The sequence below is a fragment of the Balaenoptera musculus genome, chromosome 1 (assembly GCF_009873245.2).
Source record: "Balaenoptera musculus isolate JJ_BM4_2016_0621 chromosome 1, mBalMus1.pri.v3, whole genome shotgun sequence".
NCBI classification, from domain to species: domain Eukaryota; kingdom Metazoa; phylum Chordata; class Mammalia; order Artiodactyla; family Balaenopteridae; genus Balaenoptera; species Balaenoptera musculus.
Genome location: NC_045785.1, coordinates 108,811,668 through 108,829,807, shown reverse-complemented (window position 1 = coordinate 108,829,807; position 18,140 = coordinate 108,811,668). Strand labels below are relative to the sequence as shown.

General features: G+C 38.4%; 1 protein-coding gene across 2 annotated transcripts in view; it reads left to right on the top strand.

Moving 5' to 3' along the window:
• GOLPH3L (golgi phosphoprotein 3 like) overlaps window positions 1-9,883 on the top strand; it is a 42,028-nt gene extending 32,145 nt beyond the window's left edge. For both annotated transcript variants that reach the window (XM_036828156.1, XM_036828164.1), the window contains one exon: window positions 7,645-9,883. In XM_036828156.1, the coding sequence (XP_036684051.1) occupies window positions 7,645-8,072 (428 nt within the window). In that variant the 3' untranslated portion in view covers window positions 8,073-9,883. The remainder of the gene's footprint in view (window positions 1-7,644) is intronic.
• The last annotated feature ends 8,257 nt before the right edge of the window (window positions 9,884-18,140 follow it).

Sequence of the window (18,140 nt, the reverse complement as noted above, 5' to 3'; positions counted from 1 at the left end):
TCATAGCATATAATTGGATCATGTTTTTTAACCCATTCTGCCAATTTTTTTTGTTATTATTAAATAGTTTAATCCATTTACATTTAAAGTAATTACTGATAAGGAGACAGTTAATTCTGCCATTTTGCTATTTGTTTTCTTTTTTTAATAAAAAAAATTTTTTTAATTAATTTTTTTTTAATTTATTTTATTTTTGGCTGCATTTGGTCTTCATTGCTGCACACAGGCTTTCTTTAGTTGTGGCGAGCGGGGGCTACTCTTCGTTGTGGCACGCAAGCTTCTCATTGCAGTGGCTTCTCTTGTTGTGGAGCATGGGCTCTAGGCCCATAGGCTTCAGTAGTTGTGGCACACAGACTCAGTAGTTGTGGCTCGCATGCTCTAGAGTGCAGGCTCAGTAGTTGTGGCACACGGGCTTAGTTGCTCCACAGCATGTGGGATCTTCCCGAACCAGGACTTGAACCTGTGTCGCCTGCATTGGCAGGCTGATTCTTAACCACTGCATCACTAGGGAAGCCCCAGCTATTTGTTTTCCATTACTATATGGCCTATAGATTTTTGTCCTCATTTCCCGCATTACTGTCTTGCTTTATGTTTGGTTGATTTTTTGTAGTGAAACATTTTGATTCCCCTCTCATTTTCTTTTGTGTATATTCTATAGACATTCTCTTTATTGTACCATGGGGATTACATTTAACATCCTAAAGTTAATGACAACCTAATCTGAATTTATACCAACTTAACTTCAATAACACAAAAACTGTTCCTATATAGCTTCGTTCCACTCTGTCTGTTTTGATGTCACAGATTATACCTTTATAAATTGTGTGACCAATAATATAGATTAATAATTGTTTTTTAATGCATTTGTCTTTTAAAGTATATAGAAAATAAAAAATGGAGTTATGAAACAAAATTAGCTTTTATGGTTGTCCCTGTATTTAGCCTTTATTGGATATCTTTATTTCTTCATACTGCTTCTAGTTACTTCTAGCTTCCCTTCATTTCAACCTGCAGCACTCCTTTTTAGCATTTCTTGTAGGGCAAGTCTAGTGGTAACAAACTTCCTCTGTTTTTGTTTATCTGGGAAAGTCTTAATTTCACTTTTGAAGGACACTTTTTCTGGATATAGAATTCTCAGGTGACAGATTTTTTTTCTTTCAGCTCTTTGAATATATCAGCCCATTGTCTTCTAGCCTCCAAAGTTTCTGATGAGAAGTCTGGTGATAATCTTATTGAAGACACCTTGTGTGTGACAACTCACTTCTTTCTTCCTGCTTTCAAGATTCTTTATCTTTGTAAACTACATATAATGCTGGTGAGGGTGTGGAGAAAAAGGAACCCTCCTACACTGTTGGTAGGATTGCAAATTGGTGCAGCCACTATGGAGAACAGTATGGCGTTTCCTTAAAAAACTAAAAATAGAGTTACCATACAATCCATCAATCACATTCCTGGGCATATATCTGAGAAAACTCTAATTCAAAAACATACATGCACCCCAATGTTCATAGCAGCACTATTTACAATAGCCAAGACATGGAAGCAACCTAAATGTCCATCAACAGCTGATGAATGGATAAAGAAGATGTGGTATATATACACAATGGAACATTACTCAGCCATAAAAAAGAATGACATAATGCCATCTGCATCAACATGGATGGACCTAGAGATTATCATATTAAGTGAAGTAACTCAGACAGAGAAAGACAAATATCATATGATATCACTTATATGTAGAATCTAAAAAAAAAATGATACAAATGAACTATTTATAAAACAGAAATAGACTCACACATAGAAAACAAACTTATGGTTACCAAAGTGGATAGCAGAGGCAGGGTGTGGGGGAGATAAATTAGGAGTTTGGGATTAACATATACACACCATTATATATAAAATAGATAAACAACAAGAACCTACTGTATAGCACAGGGAACTATATTCAATATATCATAATAACCTATAATGGAAAAGAATCTGAAAAAAGAATATAGGTATATACATGTAACTGAATCACTGTGCTCTATACCTGAAACAAACACAACATTGTAAATTAACTATACTTCAATTTAAAAAATGGTTAAAAAAAAGATTATTTATCTTTGGCTTTCAATAGTTTGATTATGATGTGTCTCAGATGGATGTTTTAGTCAACATTGAGCTCATTAAGCTTCTTAGATTTGTAGATTCGTGTCTTTCATGAAATTTGGAAAGTTTTCAGCCATTAGTTTTTCAAATATTTTTTCTGCCCTTTTTTCTCTCTCTTCTCCTCTGGGATTCCTACAATGAAAATATTTGTCCATTTGGTGGTGTCTCAGAGGTCCCTTAGGGCTCCATTCACTTTTTTTTTTTTTTTTTAATAAGAGGCTCTTTTTTTTTTCTAATTAATTTATTTATTTATGGCTGTGTTGGGTCTTCATTTCTGTGCGAGGGCTTTCTCTAGTTGTGGCAAGCGGGGGCCACTCTTCATCGCGGTGCGCAGGCCTCTCACTGTTGCGGCCTCTCTTGTTGCGGAGCACAGGCTCCAGACATGCAGGCTCAGTAGCTGTGGCGCACGGGCCCAGTTGCTCCGCGGCATGTGGGATCTTCCCAGACCAGGGCTCGAACCCGTGTCCCCTGCATTGGCAGGCAGATTCCCAACCACTGCGCCACCAGAGAAGCCCTCCATTCACTTTTTTTGCTGTTGTTCCCCAGACTTTATTACTTCAGTTGTCCTATCTTCAAATTTGCTAATTCTTTCTTCTGCCTGCTTAAATCTGTTTTTGAACCCATATAGTGTATTCTTCATTTTAGTTATTGTATTTAAGCTCCAGACTTTCTTTTTGGTTCCTTTTTATAATTTCTATCTCTTTATTGGTATTCTAATTTTGTTCATACATCATTTTCCTGTCTTTGTCCATGTCTTCCTTTAGCTATTTGCTAAAGGGAGCATCATAAAGGAACAACTCTAAGTCAGTTGTTTTCAAGTCTTTGTCTAGTAAACTTGACACCTGGACTTCCTCAAGTGCAAATTATGTCATTTTCTTTTTTTCCTTTTAATGGGCCATACCTTTCTCCTTCTCTATATGCCTTGTGATTTTTGTTGTTGTTGTTGAAAACTGGACATTTAATCTTATAATGTGGTACCTCTGGAAAACAGATTTTCCCCATCCCCCAGGCTTTGCTGTTTTTGTTTTTGTTTTTTCCTGAGGTTACACCTTTTCTTGAGCAAGCACAGTGGCTTTCTAAAATACTGTGTACATCTAGTTGTTTTTGAATGTAAAAAAAAAAAAAAAGCTTCTTTTTTAAATCCCCTGGAAGCTGCTTCAGCTGGTGGGAATTGGGACAATAGCAACCTTTAGCTGCATGTCAGCCATCAGAAGCTGCAATCCATAATCAGAACACTGATCCTGATATTTCAGAGACAAGGTCCTTATTGCCCACCCTGACTCAAGCAAGCTACACCAAAAAAACAGATTGCTCTCCCCACAGCTGCCTATCGTAGGTCTGGGGGCTGAGTAGTCACTACTGCACTGAAGGCTGAAATTGACTGATATTAACCACAATTTGCCAGCCTAGCCTTTCCCTGGAAACTACAAGTGTTCACAGAAACTCCAGAGTTCCAAAACTAGTTGTTTCAGATAGATTCTACTAGTATAATTATTGTCTAGGTGGAGAGATGAGTTTCTGGTGTTTGTTACTCTGCCATTGTCCCAGATGTAATATCTCAGTGATTAACATTTTAAAGACCCTTATTGGGCTTCCCTGGTGGAGCCATGGTTAAGAATCCACCTGCCAATGCAGGGGACACGGGTTTGAGCCCTGGTCTGGGAAGATCCCACATGCCGCGGAGAAACTAAGCCCATGAGCCACAAGTACTGAGCCTGAGCTCTAGAGCCTGCCAGCAGTAACTACTGAGCCCATGTGCCGCAACTACTTAAGCCCGCACACTTAGAGCCCGTGCTCCACAGCAAGAGAAGCCACTGCAAGGAGAAGCCCGTGCACCGCAACAAAGAGTAGCCCCCGCTTGCCGCAACTAGAGGAAGCCTGGGCACAGCAACAAAGACCCAACTCAGGCATTAATTAATTAATTAATTAATTAATTAATTAATTAATTATTTTAAAAGACCCTTATCAACTATACCCAGTTTTTCTTTAGGGCCCACTTCAAATATTATTTTTGTGTCCCCACTTTCACCTCATTCTAGATTGTAAATTTCTTGAGGACAGAAATAGGGACTGTTTTTCAAAGTGGCTATACTGTTTTACATTCCCACCACCAGTGTGTGAGAGTTTCAATTCCTCCACATCCTCGTCAATACTTGTTATTCTCTGTCTTTGTAATTTTATTTTAGCCATCCTAGTGAGTATATAGTGGTATGGCATTGTGATTTTTATTTGCAATCCCCTAATGACTAATGATGTTGAGCATGTTTATATGTGCTTATTGGCCATTTGTATATCTTCTTTGGAGAATTGTCTATTCAGATCCTTTGCCCATTTTTAAATTGGATTTGCTTTTTACTATTGAGTTGTACTGTTAAAATGTGTTCTAAATACAAATCTTTTCAGATACATGATTTGCAAAATTTTTCTCCCATTTTGTGGGTTGTCTTTTCAGTTTCTTGATTGTGTCCTTTGAAGCATAAAAGTTTTTGATTTTGATACATTTCAACTAATCTTTTTTTTCTTTTGTTGCTTGTAATTTTGTTATAATATCTAAGAAACCATTGCCTAACCCAACATCATAAAAATTTATTCCCATATTTTCTTCTAGGAGTTATATAGCTTTAGCTCTTTCATTTGTGTCTATTATCCTTTTTGAGATTAATTGTTGTATATGATGTGAGGTAGGGCTCTAATGTCATTCTTTTGCATGAGGATATATATACAGTTATCCTACCGCTATTGTTAAAAAGACTGTTTCCCCCATGAACTGTCATGGTACCATTGTCAGAAATCATTTGACCATAAATGTATGGGTTTATTTCTGGACTCTTCCACTGATCTATATGTCTGTCATTATGCCAGTACCATACTTCTCGATTGTTGTAGCTTTGTAGTAATTTTGAAATCAGGAAGTGTGAGTCTTCCAACTTTGTTCTTTTTCAGGATTATTTTGGCCATTCTGGGTCCTTTGCATTTCCATATGAATTTTGGGATCAGCTTGTCAATTTCTGCAATAAAGCAAGCTAGAATTTTGATAGCGATTGTGTTGAATCTGTAAATCAATTTGGGGAATAGTGAGTGATATCTTAATAATATTAAGTCTTCCAATGCATGAACATGGGATAGCTTTTCATTTATTTAGATCTTCTTTAATTTCAACAATATTTTGTAATTTTCAGTATACATGTCTTATACTTCTTTTGTTAAATTTATTCCTAAGTATTTTCTTTTTGATGCTCTTGTAAATGTAGTTGTTTTCTTAATTTCTTTTTCAGGTTGTTCATTGTTAATATATAGAAATTAAGTTCATTTTTGAGTATTAATCTTGTATCCTGAAACCTTGCTGTACTTATTAGCTGTAATACTTTTAAAGCAGATTTCTTAGATTTTTCTGTACACAAGATCATGTCATCTGAAAATAAAAATAGTTTAACTTGTTCTTGTCTAATCTGGATGCCTTTTATTTCTTTTTCTTACCTAATTACCCTGGCTAGAACCTTCAGTACAGTGCTGAATAGTAGTGATGAGAATGACTTCCTTGTCTTATCCCTGATCTTAGAAGGACAACATTCAGTCTTTCCGCATTAAGTATTATGCTAGCTGTACGTTTTTCACAAATTCCCTCTATCAAGTTGAGAAAGTTTCTGTCTATTCCTAGCTTGTGGAGTGTTTTTATCATGTAAGGGTGTTGGATTTTATCAAATGCTTTTTTTTGTGTCTATTGAGATGATCACTTCGTTTTTGCTTTTTACTCTATTGACATGACATATTACTTGATTTTTATATTTTAAAGCAACCTTGCATTTCTGGTTTAAGTCCCCCCGATCATATTACATAGTTTGGGAGGGTTTTTTGTTTCTTTTCTTTTATTTATTTATTTATATTTAGCTGCATTGGGTCTTCGTTGCTGCATGTGGGCTTTCTCTAGTTGTGGCGAGCAGGGGCTGCTCTTCGTTGCAGTGCGCGGGCTTCTCATTGTGGTGGATTCTCTTGTTGCAGAGCATGGGCTCTAGGAGCACAGGCTTCAGTAGTTGTGGCACGTGGGCTCAGTAGTTGTGGCTCATGGGCTCTAGAGTGCAGGCTCAGTAGTTTAGTTGCTCCACAGCATGTGGGATCTTCCCATACCAGGGTGCGAACCTGTGTCCCCTGCATTGGCAGGTGGAGTCTTAACCACTGCGCCACCAGGGAAGTCCCATTTTTTTTGTTTTTTGTTTGTTTTTTCCTTCAGCCTTGCCACACAGCTTTCAGGATCTTAGTTCCCTGACCAGGGATTGAACCCACACCCTTGGCAGTGAAAGCAGAGTCCTAACCACTGGGCCACCAGGAAATCCCCTACATAGTGTTTATTATATGTTGCTAGATTTGTTTGCTAGTATTTTGTTGAGCGTTTTTGTACCTATATTCATAAGGGATATTGGCCTATAGTTTTCTTGTGAAGTCTTTGTCTCCTTTTACTATCAGAGTAATACTTACTGTGTAGACTATGGAAGTGTTCCCTCCTCTTCCTCTTCTTTTTTTTTAAGCATTTGTGAAGGATTGACATTAATCTTCATTAATGTTTGGTAGAATTACCAGTAAAGCCATCTTGACCACACTTTTCTTTGTGGGAAGTTTTAAAGTTACTATTCAATCTATTTACTTGTTATATATATATTCAAATTCTCTCTTTCTTGTTGAGTTGGTTTAGGTAATTTGTGTATTTCAAAGAATTTGTCCATTCTTCTAGGTTGTCTAATTTGTTGGCATCCTGTTTTTCATAGTATTTCCTTATAATCCTTTTTATTTTTGTAAGGTCAGTAGTGATGTCTCCTCTTTCATTCCTAATTGTAGTAATTTTGAGTCTTCTCTCTTTTTTCCTTGGTCACTCTAGGTTTGTCCTTTTTTTATCTTTTCATTGAACCAAGTTTTGATTTTATTGATTTTTTTCTGTTTCCTCTCTAATCTTTATTATTTCCTTTCTCCTGCTTGCTTTGGGTTTAGTATGATCTTCTTTTTCTAGTTTTTTAAGATAGAATGTTAGGTTATTGATTTGACATCTCCTTTTCTAATATAGCATTTGGATCATAAATTTCCCTCTTCGTACTGCTTTAAGCTGCATCCCATAAGTTTTGGTATGTTGTGGGGTTTCTTTCATTCAACTCAAAAGTATTTTTTAAATTTTCCTTGTGATTTCTTCTTTGACTCATTGGTTATTTCAGATTGTGTTGTTTAATTTCCACATATTTTTTAATTTCCCGTATTTCCTTCTGTTATTAATTTCTAGTTTAATTCCATTGTGATTGGATAGCATACTTTGTATGTTTTCAGTCCTTTTAAATTTATTAAGGCTTGTTTGTTTCATGGCCTAGCATATGGTCTATCCTGGAGAATGTTTCATGTGCACTTGAGAAGAATGTACATTCTACTGTTATAGGGTAGAATATTCTATAGATGTTTTCTTAGGTCTAGTTGGTTTATAGTGTTGTTCAAGCCTTCTATTTATTTTTCCCATAGGTGAGACCTGGAACCCTTTCAAATTACAGTACCAGCTGAGAAATGTAAGAGAGAGAATTGCAAAGAACCTAGTAGAGAAGGGTATTCTAACCACTGAGAAGCAGAATTTCCTCCTATTTGACATGACTACTCACCCAGTGACCAATACAACAGAGAAGCAGCGACTAGTGAAAAAGCTTCAAGACAGTGTCCTAGAGCGGTGGGTAAATGACCCTCAGCGTATGGACAAGCGAACACTAGCACTACTGGTGCTAGCCCACTCCTCTGACGTGCTAGAGAATGTCTTCTCCTCTCTGACAGATGACAAGTATGATGTGGCAATGAATCGGGCCAAGGACCTAGTGGAACTGGACCCTGAGGTAGAGGGGACAAAGCACAGTGCCACAGAGATGATCTGGGCTGTGCTGGCAGCCTTCAATAAATCCTAAAGCCAGCAGGTGGGTTTCTCCTTTTCCCTTGCTGGCCAGTGACTGTCAGAGACACCATCACCAAGCTTTGTGTGATGAGATGTTTTCCATCATGTTTTTTCCTTCTCTTGAATCGAACTCGTTATTTGGGGAGAGCAACTTCAAGGCTCCTGTATAGACCTTGACTATTATAAGCAGACTTTATTTTTCCCTGTACTTCCACTCCAGAGGTGAATAAACTGGGTGAACCAACACACACCCAATAAATAAACATTTTCTCTCATTTCTTGGTTTACTTCCATCTAGTGTGCTTTTGCATTAGCAGGAACATCTAAGTGAGATTTGGATTTCTCTAGCCACAGAATGTGAATGAGATGTAGAGCAAACCATTTATCATATTTTTAAATTTTTATTTTCCATTTTAAATATATGTTTTCAGTCTGTCTCTCAGGCTCTGCTAAGTAATGTAGCTTGTTGAAGTAACCATCTCTTTGAATAAGGGGCAATGGAAACAAAACTAATTTTTGGAGCATATGGTCTCTGGGATATAAATGCATGTCCCGCTAGTGGTTTTCTCATTTTCCCTTTTCTAACCTAATGAGAATATTCCAAATGTGATTACCTGGTTCTCACAGTCCTAGAACCAGAAATATATTCTCTACTCTCTCTCAGCATTATCCTACTCCATCATTCATTAGAACAGAAGTCTAAATGAAAAAAATGTCTCTCTCAACCACCTCCTTCAAGCAGTCAGCAATACAATTTGCAAAGGGAGGTGGCATCAGAATTTCCACTCTTTAGCACATGACTATCCTGATTCCTCCAGACTACTTTAAATGTCCCTACTCTGATTGAATTTAGGGAGTTGTAAATTTCAATTGCCCAATAGCAGCATCCTGAGTCCAGACAATGTATCTAAACTCTAGATGATCTTGTTCCCTATTTTGGCTTCCTACATAAATTGATAGATTCTGTCTATATTTAAGGGTTCTGGAGGTAGTTTTATCTATATTTAATCCACAGATACCCTTCCAGTCATTACTCTTGTCTCAACACAACCATCTGTCTAACCAAATCGCTAAAACATTTTTTAATTCAGTAGTGAATGCAAACAGAAGCTTATTAAGAAAAATCCTGTTTAGAAGGGCAACTTGATCTTAAAAGCATCCTGATATAAAGTCCAGTATTTGGGAATATAAAGAGGACAGGCACCAAACTGTGCTAATGTCAAGCATTTGTTATGCTGATACTTTTAATGGATCTTGCCTCTTGACAACTACAGAGAAACCGGCTATCAAAGGGCTAATACAGATGATCCAGACCTGATATCAAATCTTCCTGATCAGAAGTAATTAAATGAATGATTGTAACTTTCATCTTCTCCCCTAAACCTGTCTAGCTCCACAAAATTCCCCAACTCAATTAACTTTCTTTTTTCACTTTAGGTATCACTTAGGTGACTAGAGATATAAATTTTAAAGTGAAACAAATTCTTAAATGTGAAGCTGAGTAGAGCTTCAGTCTGGCTCTCTAAAAGTATAAAAACCAGTCCCTGGTTGTCTCTCCCTGACTTAATTTTTTCTTTCCATTTGAAAACAGTTCGGCATGAATTGAAACCAGGTTTTCCTGTGGAAAGTTTCAGCTTGATTGGGAGAGTAGAAGTTGAGTTCTTTCTAGCAACTCTTGGTCAGTGTTATTTTTATATTGTATCTCAATAAGATGACGATGTCTTCAGTTTGAATCTGCATAATGTTCATTGCAAAACACCTTTTCATTTAATGCATATGGCCTTCACATTTCTGTATAATAAAGATCAATTATTGTCTCTGGTATCTCTGTGCAGTTTTACAACTTCAGTTATTTTAACTGGAAATAAGAACTTTTCACACAAGGCCAGTAACACTCCCCGTTTACACTAGGATACCAGCCTCTGTTTCATCCTGTGTGGAAAATTAGGGATACACAAATATTATAATTGTAACATATATATATACTGGAGGGCAGGGCACGTTAAGTCTAACCCAAACACCAGCTAATGTAAAGTCTGAATGGTGTCTCCATCTTGAGCAAAATAAGTTACCCAATTACACCATTATTACCATGAAGAGAATGAGTATATTCTGTCCTCTTAATAACTACTTGCACATGACACCTGAACTTACTGAAGAGCTGAAAGTCTTAGGTTCCAAGTGTAGCTAACATACCTAACTATAACAGAGTTAACAACGTGTGAAAAGAAAGATAATTGAGCTTGTAATTGGCTTATTGTTCTTCACTTCTTTTATAATGTCTACAGCATAAAGGACAATAAGAAATGTATTTACTAGGATTGTTTATACTTGTTATTTTTATTTCAGAAAAAGTATTGTTTTCCCATAAGTCATCCTTTGTAACAATGTTTCTTAAAATGTGGTGCATCAAAATAACCTTTGTGGGGGTGAGTACTTTGCCAAAATACAGGTTCCTAGTAAATCAGTCTCTGGGGTTGGGGGCTTAGGAAGCTGCATTTTAAACAGTCTCTAAAAGCTTACACGTTAAAATTTGGGAACACTGCTTTATATTTTATTGCCTATAATTCATTCATCCAAAAAATATTGAGTACTTACAAATTAAATGGCACTTGCTAGGTGTGACAATAAAAAACTGTGTAGGACACAATTTCGGCCCCGGAGAACTCACATTTAAGTGGGCAAATAAGATACTTTGTGATAAATGCTCATATGGAAGTATAAACTTAATTTTTAGAAGCACAAAGCAGTAGCATTCTTCCTGGGAACATTAAGAAAGACTTAGAAGAGGTTATTTATTATAGTGGCTTTCATATATTGAGTACTTTTCTTGTGAGGTACTATACTAACCACTTCATATATTTTCTCATTTAGTCCTCAACACTAAAAAAACCATAGAAGATTATTTTAAAGAAAATTCAGAGAGGTAGTGAAGCTTGCCTAAGGACACTGTGCAGAGCTTGAGTTCAAACACAGGCTTTTAACCACTACTCTCTCCTGCCTTCATTTAAGCTCAGTCTTGAAGAATCTTCTTAGGTTGAAAAGGAAGAGCCAAGGCTATGCTGGGCTAGGGAAACAAAATACAGAATGTACAAAGTAATTTGTTATGTGCTAGAATTTCATGAATGTGTGTGCTTTTCACATATCTCTATCTCTCAAAAGAGATTGTTCTAAGAGAATATATTCAAGTTGTAGACTAAAGAAGGGTTTTTGAAACTAGCAAATTATCTGTTTTTGTTTACCTTCATTTATTCCTTCTCTGATGCTTTTCTTATATAAAACTTTTCTGGCATATCATTTTCCTTCTCCCTTAACTTCTTTTAACACTTCTTACAGGGCAAGTGTGCTGGACATAAATTCCCTCAGTTTTTATCTGAGAAAGTATTTATCCTTCCCTTTTGAAGGATAATTTTACTGGATATAGAATTCTAGATTGCTGGGTGTTTTTTTGTTTTTGTTTTACAACACTTTTTTATTTTTTATTTTTTTAAATATGTATTTATTTATTTGGCTGCGCCGGGTGTTTGTTGTGGCATGCCAGATGAGGGATCTGTAGTTGTGGCATGCAGGATCTAGTTCCCTGACCAGGGATCGAGCCCAGGCCCCCTGCATTGGGAGTGCAGAGTCTTAACCACTGGACCACCAGGGAAGTCCCCAACACTTTAAATATTTCACTGTACTCTCTTCTTGCATGAGTGTTTTCTGATATCAAATTTTAACAAAACTGGGCTTCCCTGTTGGCTCAGTGGTTGAGAATCTGCCTGCCAATGCAGGGGACACAGGTTCAAGCCCTGGTCTGGGAAGATCTCACCTGCCGCGGAGCAACTAGGCCCATGAGCCACAACTACTGAGCCTGCGCATCTGGAGCCTGTGCTCCGCAACAAGAGAGGCCACGATAGTGAGAGGCCCGCGCACTGCGATGAAGAGTGGCCCCCGCTTGCTGCAACTAGAGAAAGCCCTCGCACAGAAAAGAAGACCCAACACAGCCATAAATTAATTAATTAATTAATTAAAAAAAAAAAAAAACTTTTTCCCCCAGCTCTGTCACCCCAGCCTTTCTTGAACTCCCAAGTGGAGGCCAGAAAGGTCTTAGATAACTTAGTTTAAACTGATTTATATTAAACTAAATTGGATTCCTTTCATTTGAGAGCAGGGAGGAAGAGATGTTTATGATCAAAGAGGGGAAGACTAGAGAAGGTAACAGAATAGTTGACTAGATTCTTAACATTATGAACATTTAAAAGACTGAACAAATACTTTTTATGTTAAAATGTTCATGTTTTAAAAATTAGATGACTTAATTCAGTCTTTCACTTCTCTCCTCCGTCTTACTCTTCACATTAGATACCTTTTAAAACTTTTTATGGAATCATAACCAGAGAAAAATGCTTAAATCAAAATAAATAAAAATGTACGACTCAATAATGAATAGTGAGCATTCCTATGTAACCAGCACCCCAGTCAAGAAACAAAACATTACTAGCTCCCCGAAAGCCCCCTTCATGCCCTCTCCCAGTCACTATATCCCTCCTTCAAGCTAACTACAATCCTGACTTTTAATACAATAGATTGGTTTTGCTTTTGAACGTTATTTAAATGAAATCATCCAATATGTATTTTTTGTGACGGTTGATTCTTTTATTTTGAACATTTGGGTTGTTCCAGTTTGGAGCAATTATAAATAGAGCTGCTGTGAATACTTGTTTTGGTGAACATGAGAATGCATTTCAGTTGGATATATGTACCTAGGAGTGGAATTGCTGGGCTATAGGGTTTGAACTACATTTAGCTTTAGTATATAGTGCCACCAGTTTTCCAAAGTATGGTTGTACCAATTTACACTCCCACCAACCATACTACAGAGCTTTTAAATTGTCAAATCATAAATTTGGGGCACATAACTGGGCTGAACACAAATCTGAATAAATGAAGGCCACTGTAAATTCCTGTGACAATGCTTTAATTTATGGAAACAACTTCTCTGGTGGGCTTCAGTGGGTCTCTGTACACCCTGAAAATATGTACAATATTTTTGCATGCATGCATGTGTGTATACATGCACTTTGAGGAGAGAAGAAACAGCTTGTATTAGACTCTCAAAGATCAGATTTTCCATACTTCGGAAAACTGGTGGCTGTGTATACTAAAGCTAAACATAATCCAATCCTTCACACACTCACACACACACACACATGCACACACACACACACACACACACACATTAAGAATGATTGCTTTATGGGAGCCCAGCAATCAAGAAGCTATTTGCTTGCTATTAGCAAACTGTTCTACATTGGTTATGGTGCATTGACATAGACAGTCTGAATAGGCAGGTTTGCTGTGGTTAACAGAGAAGGATTAGCACCCTTGACCACTTAATTTTCCTTTTATTTTTAGCAGGTTAAAATCCTTTATTAAAATAGCTTCATAATGTTTTGATAACTACATATTTTGATAACTATTTTTATAACAGCTTTATTGATATAAAATGCACATACCATATAACATACCTACTTAAAGTGAATAATTTGATGGTTTTTTAGTATATTCACAGCATCATGCTATCACCACAATCAATTTTAGAACATGTCATCACCCTAGAAAAAAACACATACCCATTAGCAGTCATTCCCCATTTCCCTCAGTCCTAATGTACTTTCTGTCTCTGCAGATTTGCCTATTCTGGACATTTCATATAAATGGAATCATACAATATGTTTCTTTTGTGACTGCTTCTTTCACTTAGCATAATGTTTTCAAGGTTCATCCATGTTGTAGTATGTATCAGTGCTTCATTTATTTTTACTGGCAAATAATATTACACTGTATAGAAATACCACATTTTTGGACTTCCCTGGTGGTCCAGTGGTTGAGACTCCATGCTTCCACTGCACGGGGCACGGGTTCAATCCCTGGTCGGGGAAGTTCCACACTCCGTGTGATGCCTCCAAAAGAAAAGTGCTCTCCTCACCAGTGTGTCAAAAAATAAATAAATAAAGCAATGTGGATATTAAAAAAAAAAAACTCTTGGGCTTCCCTGGTGGCGCAGTGGTTAAGAATCCGCCTGCCAACGCAGGAGACCCGGGTTCGAGCCCTGCTCCGGGAAGATCCCACATGCCGTGGAGCAACTAAGCCTGTGCGCCACAACTACTGAGCCTGCGCTCTTATAGCCCACGAGCCACAACTACGGAGCCCAAGTGCCACAAATACTGAAGCCTGCGCGCCTATAGCCCGTGCTCCACAACAAGAGAAGCCACGACAATGAGAAGCCTGCGCACAGCGACGAAAAGTAGCCCCCCGCTCATCACAACTAGAGAAAGCCTGCGCACAGCAACGAAGACCTAATAGAGCCATAAATAAATAAATACATTTATTTAAAAAAAAAAAAAAAAAACTCTTAAAAAAAAAAAAGAAATACCACATTTTAAATGATGTCTTTAGAGAATATAATGTGTCCAAAACAAAATCTGTATTTCTTCTCCTAAACCTCCTACTTTCATATTTCCCCCTATTAGTAAATGGTGCCATCGTTCACCTAGCTGCTCAGGCCAAAAGCTTTGAAGTTATCCTGGATTCATAACAGCAAATTCTGTTGGTTGTACCTTCAAAACTCCACATCCAGCCATTTTCAACCTTCTCTGTAGCTACTACCTCCTAGTCCAAACCACTGTCATCTCTCCTAATTGGTGTCCTGCTGCTGCTTCCACTTCAATGCAGTGTACGGCAGAGGTGAGATATTTATGAGAAGAGAGGCTTTTCTGTTCTCAGGGGGACAATCATTTTAAAAACTTTGAAATGGGCAAAAACATTATTGGTTATTGTCTAGAGGAGTCTTTGGCATAATCGATCTATGGCTTTCATTGTCTTTGAACTATTTTACAATTTGTAAATTGAGAAAACTGATGGCAGTGCGAATGATTCTTATACATAGAGAGACAAATGAATTTTGGCCAGTGAGATACAATTTCCACCCTGTGAAAAAGATAACTCCAAACATAATATTTTATGCCCTGTAGATATTGGCCAATTTTATATCTATTAGCAATTTCAGCATTCTTAATTGCCTATATATGCGTCTGTCTTCAGATTCTCTTTTGAACCAGTTTAACATCTTACTGGTTCCCTCATTTGTATGAGTTATGATTTTACTTTTTTGAAAATTATCTTTAACACTGTGTTATTCTGATCATTTAGCTACTTTTCTTAGGCTACACTTAAGGCCAGCCCTAAGAGTATACATTTCTAAAAGAGACAAGGAGAGGATTGAGCTTGGTTAATTCCCTGGTATTCTCAGTCTGGCCCATCAGAGAGTGCTAATGGCATGTGTCTTAAACCCAGATATTTCTGCAGTTTTCTGGCCACGCTGTGCGGCATGTGGGATCTTAGTTCCCCGCAGGGATCGACGAGGGATGGAACCCGTGCCCCTGAATTGGAAGCACGGAGTCTTATCCAGTGGACCACCAGGGAAGTCCCCAGTTTCACTTTTTATATTCTTTTTATATTCCATTCTTCTGTAGAATCTTGCTTAAGCACTGATGAATTTTACAGTGTTATTCCAAGATATCTCATCTCTCATACTCTGAAAAGATTTAGGTCTTCCCCTGAAAAATTCAAACATAAACAAGAAAAAAGACGAACAGACTAGGAATAAACAAGAAGTTCAGGTCCTCTTCTCTCCTCACTTTCCCCCCTCCAATCTGCTCTTCTCCCTGTATTTGCTTTTTGGTAAATGGCACCACCATTTACTCAGGAATTTGGGATTCATCCTTAATTCTCTGTCACCTTCATTCCCTACATCCAATATCATTTGTCTCTTCAGCTTCTCTTCATTCACACGGCCCTGCCTTTGATCAGGCCTTTCAAGTCTTGCCTGGATTACTGCAATCCTGGAGTCTCCCTCTCCACTTCAGTCCAATCTCCACGTGGCTACTGTTGTCAAAAAACCTTGGCTCTCTGTGCACCGATGCCGAACAGAAATACGGAGACTGAGATTTTGAAGGATAAGGCTTTGAAGACGTTATTCCTCTGCCATGCAAAGGAAAGACAGAGCAGGCTAGCACCTCAAGAACTGTGCCCCCCTCCCTGGGGAACTGAGAGAGAGAGGTTATATAGCCAGGGCTCATAGTCTATGGTAGGTGATAAGGCTCTAGTAATGAAGCTCTTGTATTCTTCTTCTTCCTGCGTTAGTTCAAAACAGTCACAGCTGGCTCAGGCAAGCCAGGTAATTGGGTCCGTTTGTCTCTGGGTTATCGGCCTGCAACCTTCTTTCTGAAATGCAAATGCTACAAGGGGTGATTTGCTACAGGGGAGTGCAGGGTGTAATTCACATAGTGTTAAGGAGTGATAGGTTAGCTTCATGAAGTACAAATCTAGTTACAGACACTATAGATTAGTAACAGTTAAAATAAAACTAGGAGTGATTGACTCTTTCGGGCCAGTTTGTTTCTTCTCTAGCCTGTTCACTGTTCCCTTGTTTTCTTTTTTTTTTAATTAATCTGGCTGCATTGGGTCTTAGTTATGGCGCACGGGCTCTTCGTTGCGGCACGCGGGCTCCAGAGCGAGCAGGCTCAGTAGTTGCGGCACACGGGCCTAGTTGCTCCGCGGCATGTGGGATCTTAGTTCCCAGGCCAGGGATCGAACTCGCGTCCCCTGCATTGGAAGGCAGATTCTCAACAACTGGACCACCAGGGAAGTCCCCTCTTTTTTTTTTTTTTTAATATTTTATTTATTTATTTATTTATTTGGTTGTGCTGGGTCTTAGTTGTGGCAGGCAGGCTCCTTAGTTGTGGCTCACCAGCTCCTTACTTGTGGTATGTGGGCTCCTTAGTTGTGGCAGGTGGGCTCCCTAGTTGCAGTTCAAGGGTTCCTTAGTTGCAGCACGTGGGCTTTTTAGTTGCAGCAGGTGGGCTCCTTAGTTGCGGCCATGGGCTTCTTAGTTGCAGCACGTGGGCTCCTTAGTTGTGGCATGCGAACTCTTAGTTGCAGCATGCATGTGGGATCTAGTTCCCTGACCAGGGATTGAACCCAGGCCCCCTGCATTGGGAGCATGTAGTCTTAACCACTGTGCCACCAGGGAAGTCCCAGGAAGTCCCCTCTTGTTTTCTTTGTTTATCAGAAAAGTCTCATTTCTCTTCTTGCTGCAACACTACCACAGTTATATCTTTCCAAATCCCAAGTCTAACAATACCATTTCCCTGCTTGAAATCAGAGGTTCCCCCTTTGTCTTCATGAAACCCCAACACTTTAGCATGACTTACAAGTCTCCCCAGGACCCTAGCAACCTGAACAGTGTCATGTCTTGCTGCTCCACAGGGGTTCCAAATCAGCCTTATTTGCAGTTTCTCCTTAGGGAGCTTTTTAAAAGTATAGATTTCCAGGCCCCAGCCCAGAGATGCTGATTCAACTGGGGTGAAAGAGGGCTGAGGAAATCCGTTTTTTTAAGAAGTTCCCTGGGAACTTCTAATCAACCGAGTCTGAGAACCAAGGATCCAGAACATGGAGTTTCTTATGGCTCTATGTCTTTTCACATGAGGCTCCTTCTGCTTGAAAATGGCTTCTCCACACTCCCTTTTTTTTTACCTTGAGTATTCCTATACTTCCTTAAATGTCATCTCCTCCAAGAAGCTGCTTTTAATAGTCTTCGCCAGTGTAAACCGTCTTCATCTCTTATCTTCTTACTCATCTGTGAACAACTTGAAGGCAGGGACTGACCTTTATCTTTGCATCCATCCATGGTGCCTGAAATTGAGCAGGAACTTGCAGGGCCTTCTCAGGGACAGATCCCACTGTGTCCCTCACCTCTTGTTTATAGAAAAGCTTTAGCCTCCTAGGCCTTCCCCAAGTTCCAAAGAGCAAATTTAATCAAGAAAAGTGAGAAATGCAGAAACAAAGGAAATCAGTCGAGCAAGACAAAATAATAATAGTTTAGCCATAAAATAAAGTCAAGGACCTTTAGTTCCTCCTCAAGGGCTGTAGATAATATCATGAGCCATATCCTTGAGTTCTTTTTCAGATACTAAAATCCCCACCAGGCAGAGAAAGTTAACTGCATGCTGACCACCAGCACACAGACCCCAGACCA